Source organism: Anastrepha obliqua, chromosome 1, assembly GCF_027943255.1.
Source record: "Anastrepha obliqua isolate idAnaObli1 chromosome 1, idAnaObli1_1.0, whole genome shotgun sequence".
NCBI lineage: Eukaryota > Metazoa > Arthropoda > Insecta > Diptera > Tephritidae > Anastrepha > Anastrepha obliqua.
Window position 1 is genome coordinate 179,267,142 of NC_072892.1, and position 7,254 is coordinate 179,274,395.

General features: G+C 36.0%; 1 protein-coding gene across 2 annotated transcripts in view; it reads right to left on the reverse strand.

The window, feature by feature from the left end:
* The window catches only part of LOC129242295 (leucine-rich repeat-containing protein 40), a 63,095-nt gene that overhangs the window by 55,334 nt on the left and 507 nt on the right, over positions 1-7,254 (reverse strand). For both annotated transcript variants that reach the window (XM_054878866.1, XM_054878874.1), the window contains exon 2: positions 114-223. In XM_054878866.1, the coding sequence (XP_054734841.1) occupies positions 114-118 (5 nt within the window). In that variant the 5' untranslated portion in view covers positions 119-223. The remainder of the gene's footprint in view (positions 1-113; positions 224-7,254) is intronic.

Below are 7,254 nucleotides of genomic sequence, written 5' to 3' on the forward strand. Positions count from 1 at the left end.
GTATATTGAATATATATTATATATATATAATAATATATAGTACATATAAGTATAGTACATAGTAATAACGTTACAATAGCTTTTGTTGTAATCGTTTGCCACTTCGCACTCACCTCATTTCCTTCTTGTTGCCTACTTTTGCGCAGTGATTGGTGAATCTTCCAGGTAAAATTTTCTTTAACGCACGGAAATTGGCGTTGTTGTGCCCCTTAGCGGTTGTTGACTTGATAAGTGGTTTGTTCACAGAGTCACAAATGAGCACACATACATATGTAAGTACATCGAAGTGCAAAGGCGAAAGAGAATGTGAAAAAATAACTGAATTATTAGTTAGAATACTTTGAGACCTTTGTATTACAAATATTTATGTACGTAGTGTCGAATTACAGCTACAACAACGTGTGTTTCTACAAAAAAAACAACACCACACATTAAGCCCAACTAAGAACTTTAGAACGACACCAAGGTCATGTCGGTAAGAATGCGTAGTAGACGTCAGGCTGTTGGTTGAACGCGAAGTGAAGGTATAGAATTTCTTTGCTTTGCAATTTCTACGTTTTGTGATTATTGTATTGTTGCTACACACTTTCAAAAATGTTGGAATACATTTGGAAAAACTATCTTAATACTTCTCTTATGTGAAATATAATTTTATAGTAAAACTGTAGGATTGTGCCTGTATATTGAAAACAATATAAAAATAAAATAAAATTGTGGATGATGTTGGGAGTGTCACAGAATAGTATAATAAGACCATTTTTAAAAACTTTGTCACTATGGAATGGATTAGCCGAATTTGATGGAATTTTCACTTATCACTATTTTTTGAGCAGGTTATAGGCTCCTTTTTGCCCTGAAAATATTGCTCCTCCAAATTCTAGTACGGTTGAGTGTTGGTCGAAACAAGATATTTTGAAAACTTTATTTATTTCTGGCCCAACAGTCGTCATCTGCTTCAAAAGAGCTGCTATTGGTCAGTGTTCTGCTTTGGACGAATAGGACGACATACCATTAATTTTCGGTAATGCGTTTGATGAGGATACGGAAATGATGAACGCTGATTGCGAGGTATGGATAAGGGTTAATAAAATAACTGCCAATGCAACTCTTCAGGACTACTTTGAGGTGGATAATGAAGTTTGTGTAGCAGGTTTCCTACGGATAACGACATTATTGCGCACATTAACTGAGTAGTTTCGAATTTGAGCAGAATGGAAAATGATGACGAGAGTTCAGTGTATAAGATTATTCTCCATGCTATCAGAGATTGCTTCAGAGCTTTGAATTTATATTTGCAAATGAATAGAACTATCACTGATGGTCTCTATAGGACTTTAAACAAAGTAGAAATTCTTTTTACTGGATTTCGGATTATTTCCATTGAGGTAACTGAAATATATGTATTTAGATTTAATAAATATGTTTATTACTTAAGAAGTCTCTTACATCATTGCAGTTTCTTTGAAAAAAAAAAGAATATTCTTATTAGCGTGGTAAATAATCTTATACACTGAACTCTCGTCATCACTTTCCATTCCGCTTAAATTCGAATCTACTGAGTTAATGTGCGTAATAATGCCGTTATCCGTAGGAAACCTGCTACACAAACTTCATTATCCACCTCAAAGTAGTCCTGAAGAGTTGCATTGGCAGTTATTTTATTAACCCTTATCCATACCTCGCAATCAGCGTTCGTCATTTCCGTATCCTCATGAAACGCATTACCGAAAATTAAAGGTACATATGTCGTCCTCTTCGTCCGAAGCAGACCACTAACCTCAAGCAGCTTTTTTGAAGCAGTTGATGATTGTTGGGCCAGAAACAATTAACTTTTTCAAAATACGAGGTGTGTCCAAAAAGTATCGCGAATTTTGTGTTTTTTCAAAAATTATTTATTTATTCATTAATATCTATTTCGTCCCCTTCAAAGTAATGAGATATAATGCACTTGGGCCAACGTTTTTTCCAATCTTCGATGCACTTTAAAAAATAATTTTTTTTTATTTTGTTCAGCTCCTCCTTCGATGCCGTATTTATCTCGTCAATCGTAACGTAGCATCGTCCTTTCATGGGTCTCTTCAGTTTCGGGAACAAGAAAAGGACACAAGGGGCCAGATCTGGGAAATACGGTGGCTGTGGCATCATTAGTGTGCTGGTTTTGGACAAAAAGTCGCGCACAAGCAACGATGTGTGAGCAGGGGCGTTATCGTGATGCAAGAGCCAATTTTTATTCTTCCACAAATCCGGGCCTTTCTGGCGGATTGCTTATTATTCCTAATTGACCATTTTACCCTGTGGCAAGAACTCATGATGCACAACGCCCCTGCAATTGAAGAAAACGGTAAGCAAAACTTTTACATTCGACCGAACTTGGCGCACTTTTTTCGGTCTTGGTTAATGCGGCAGCTTTCATTGAGATGATTGAGCTTTGGTTTCCACTTCATAACCATAAACCCAGGATTCGTCACTAGTTATGACCCTCTGGAGCAAATTTGGGTTGTCGCGGACAGAGTCCAATGTCTCATTAGCAATGTTCATGCGATGTTGCTTCGGTCGAGATTGAGCAGTTTTGCGGCGACACGTCTCATGCCCAAATTATTTAAAAAAATCCAATGGCTGGAGCCAATCGATATGCCTAGGTCTTCAGCAACTTCTCTAACGGTGATTCGACGATTGGCCAATACCATTTTCTTCACTTCATCTGTTGTTGAAGTGCTCGGGCGTCCGGCACGCTTTTCGTCGTTCACATCCCCTCGGCCTTCTGAGATCATTTTGTACCACTGATAAACGTTGCTTTGGTCCAAAGTAGCTTCTCCGTATGGCACAGTCAACCTTCGGAATGCATCCGCGCACTTAATTTCGTTTTTCACACAAAATTTGATACAGGTTCTTTGATCCATCTTTTTGAAAAGGTAAAAATCGAAGACGAGCCGAAACACGTGCAAGCAAAGCCGCTGTCAACAATTAACTGAACATTTAAAATGGCCGAACTCGTCGGCATGAGTGAAAGATATGAGTACATATCGCCACAATGAATCGAAATTCGAATATACGTAACCTGCGAATTCAAAATTCGCGATACTTTTTGAACACACCTCGTATGCACATACATAACTTCATAATTTTCGTAATTATTTTCTATAAGAAACGGACTTAAGTTTTGTTGTTGTTCAGGCATTGCGTTTCCGCTTTTGAAAGAACAGCTCCCAGATGGAGTTACTTTTGATGTGTAACTGGCTTATTTTCATAACACATTGCCTACTGATTGCTCGAAAAGGAGCACTGGAAGTACTCGGTGTAGCGCCCACTTTTGCGTAAATGCGTACATCTCGATAACGACATCATTTATCGTTGTCAAGATATTTTTTTTCCTTCTTTAAAACGTCGTTTCTAAAATTGTCTTTTAAATGTAAATTTAATATGCAATAAAACTGTTTCATATGATCTCTCAACTGATAAAGTTATCGCTGAGTATTTTCAATAGTATTTTCAAGCAAAAAATGTTTTGAGCGGCACCACAGAAAATCTCATTCATATGCAAATGTGTTTTTACATTCTACATTCTCCATTCTCCATTCCACTATTGGCAATTTTTTGAAATACCCAAGTTAGTCTTGACATAAAAATATGCACTCGGAGACCCCAAATTTTATTTCAATATTTAATTTACCGAATGTGATATAAATATTATAGTATATCGATTACAATATACTAAAAATTCATAAATTGTACCCGGGTATTTTTCACCAAAAAATTTACTAAGAAAGTACAAAATACGCATTTTTTTACATGCCCAATATGTACTATCCTTTTTCTGTTGGTGTCATCTTGAATAATATTTAAGCTGGGCAAGTACCTATGTACTTATGTATTCTCCATTATATATAAATATACGTAAGTAAGATATGCAATGAAACCCCTTAAGGTTCTTGCTTAAGGTAATTTCTTCTTAAAATTATAATACTTGATACATACAGGTTTGCATGCACATTAGGGTGGGTAATTTTTTTTCTCTACTCTAATCGGCAACAATAGTATTCTACTGGACATTCCGAACAAAAAAGTTCAGGGAAACTTGACTTTTAAATAAATTTCGAACCGCCGTATTTTTAATTTTTCCGATTTCGATTTTTCCAATGCACAAAATGATAGCTCATTAAAATGTAGAAGACGCAATGTAATGATATATTTAACTGTATACATCTAATTGCACTATACAATACAAAAACAGACAAGGTGCTGGCAATAGATTCTGGTAGAAGGGATAAAAAATATTTATATGCATTGACGGTTTGATTTTTATTTTAGGTAGAATCAAAGTTTTCACGCTTTTGCCCATTTTTGAGGGAATCGGCATAGGAAACTATTTGAATTTTTTGATACATAATGTGTCCAGCAGCTCTATGTAAAAAACAAGTAGGCTTAGTTTAGTAGGCATTTTCACTCTCTAGTCCCTCAGTAGACAGGCATTTTTTTCTAACGAAATCTATCCTTAAGAGGTTAGGGGTAGTCACAATTTTCAAAAAAATTGATTTTTTTACATTTTTTTAAAGTATAATATCTTACAAATATTGTGTGCAAATTTGAAGCAAATCCGTTAAACACTTTTCGAGTTATTCAACAATTCACAAAGGGCCTCGGGCGCTTCGGAGCGTTCGAGAGCAAGTAGCTGGATGCTGGCAGATAAGCGCGCTAACGATAACACTAGAAAAGGTAAAATGATACGTAGGCAGCTGCAAATCGATATTTTGGAAACTGTTTTAACGGCGGAAGAACTATTATATGGCACAGGAATAGATCACACAATGTAAGTAATTAAATAATTCGTATAACTCCACATTATTGAACTGGTGATCCCTGTAACTTAAAATCGCTCGGTAGATTTTATTAAAATTTATACTGCTTTTGAAAAACATAAAATATTGTTGGTTTTTTCTCGAAAATGTGAAAATATTGCCAGAAAATATTGTTAATTTTGAAAACAAAAAAAAATTCTTCGATTAGGTACAAGATTATCTATTAATAAAACTAATTTCTCCTGTTCGATTGATTTTAGATGAAGGATTTTTGATGATCAGCGCAAGGGACTTCTGGAGAAATGGGCTCTACACAAACAGCGATAACTTTTACAATTATTAATATATCTTTTTGAAATTTTGCTAAAGTCAAGTCAATATGTATTAATGCTTTGTTTTTATTTTTATTTTTGACTAGCAAACAAAAGTTATGGAAAATCATAATTTTTTCGGGCCTCTGACTAACCTAACCCCTTAAACATATTTTCCATTTTAACTTATTTCCAGAATTTACGTTGAATTCAAACTTTGGCGTATTAAGAGACTTAAATCTTAGTTTTATGACACATATTTTTGTTGTACATTTTAGGCAAATGTAAATAAAAAATTGTTGCGTTATCTCTTTTCCTATTTTTTCAGAATATGTTGGGTGAATTCTGTACGATGAAATGAAAGTGTAAAATATCTTCGCCGAGTCCCAGTGGATTTTAAAAACTTATAACTCGTTGAAAACAGATCTATTAACTTACGGAAGAGCTTTAGGGCAAACCTGCCGACTAAAGATTCCTTTGAAAATAAAAGAGATTTTTTTTTGAGTTAGGGCAAACAACTGCCTTCCAACTATCAGGACTGAGCTGATTGAGCTGCTTGAGCTGACTGAGCTGACTTCTGATAGAATGGCTTTATTTTTATACTTTCTTTTCGCCTTGTCATCAATAAAATATACATAATTACAATCAAGCGTTGTTACAAGTAACAAATCAATAACAAAGTTGTAAATACTTAAAATACTATACAAATGAAATTCTGCTTAGGTTGACTTAAATTATGTTCAGGGTTAGCTTACTTCACAGTGAGCTATGGCTTTGCTTTGGAGTGGGGTATCATGTGACAAAAAGTGTATTTGGTGTGTGCCATGTGTTTACTTATGTTTCGGGTTTCAAAGAAAAGGGCAAAGAGTTTATGTTATTGAAATTGAAAAGAATTATGTCATTAAAGTGGAGTAAATTGAAATGAAAAGAATTATGTCATTGAAATTGAAAGTAGAGTGAATTGAAGTGGTTTACATAATTTGAGTTTGAGTATTAGGAATATTTGGAAGTGAAGTGGAGGTACTCTACAAGAGCATCGTACGAGCCGCAGAACTTAATCGCTCAGGCACAATTTTTTATAAGAGCGTACAACTGCTGGCGTATGCCGCTGACATTGACATCATCGGCCTTAACAACCGCGCTGTTAGTTCTGCCTTCACCAAACTGGATAAAGAGGCAACGCGAATGGGTTCGGTGGTGAACGAGGACAAAACGAAGTACCTCCTGTCTTCAAACAAACAGTCGGCGCACTCGTGTATCGGCACCCACGTCACTGTAGACAGTTATAATTTCGAGGTTGTAAAAGACTTCGTCTATTTAGGAACCAGCATTAACACCGATAACAATGTCAGCCTTGAAATCCAACGTAGAATCTCTCTTGCCAACAAGTGCTACTTTGGACTAAGTAGGCAATTGAGCAGTAAAGTCCTCTCTCGACGAACAAAAGTAACACTCTACAAGACTCTCATCATGCCCGTCCTAACGTATGGCGCAGAAGCTTGGACGATGACAACATCCGATGAAGCGACGCTTGGAGTGTTCGAGAGAAAGATTCTGCGTAAGATTTTTGGACCTTTGCACGTTGGCAACGGCGAATATCGTAGACGATGGAACGATGAGCTGTATGAGCTTTACGACGACATAGACATAGCGCAGCGAATAAAGATCCAGCGGCTTCGTTGGCTGGGTCATGTCGTCCGAATGGATACAAACGCTCCGGCTTTGAAAGTAGATTCCTAATATATATATTTACAGTTCGCAAAACTTGTCATTTCGAATTCAACTAATTGCTTCAAATAAAAAAAAAGTTCGAAATTCATAATTCTTTTAGTCAATTGATTAGCTAAACACACAAATACATACACACATATATTTATACTATAAAAGATATGTATCAAAATCTTTAGGCGCAGCAGCTGGCATAAACGACCTTGATTTGGTGAAAGAACATCGCTTGCCGCCAAATGAGATGCATATTTCGTCATAATTAAGTGAGCGAAATGACGGCCAATGCTCTTCCTGCTCTGATTGCCTCAAATTGTAGTTTATATTATAGCAAATTAACATTTCGGAATCAATGCGGACATTCGCCATTCATCCGCACCATTCATAAATTGTTAAATAACCAGCGGCGCGTCAACAAAGCG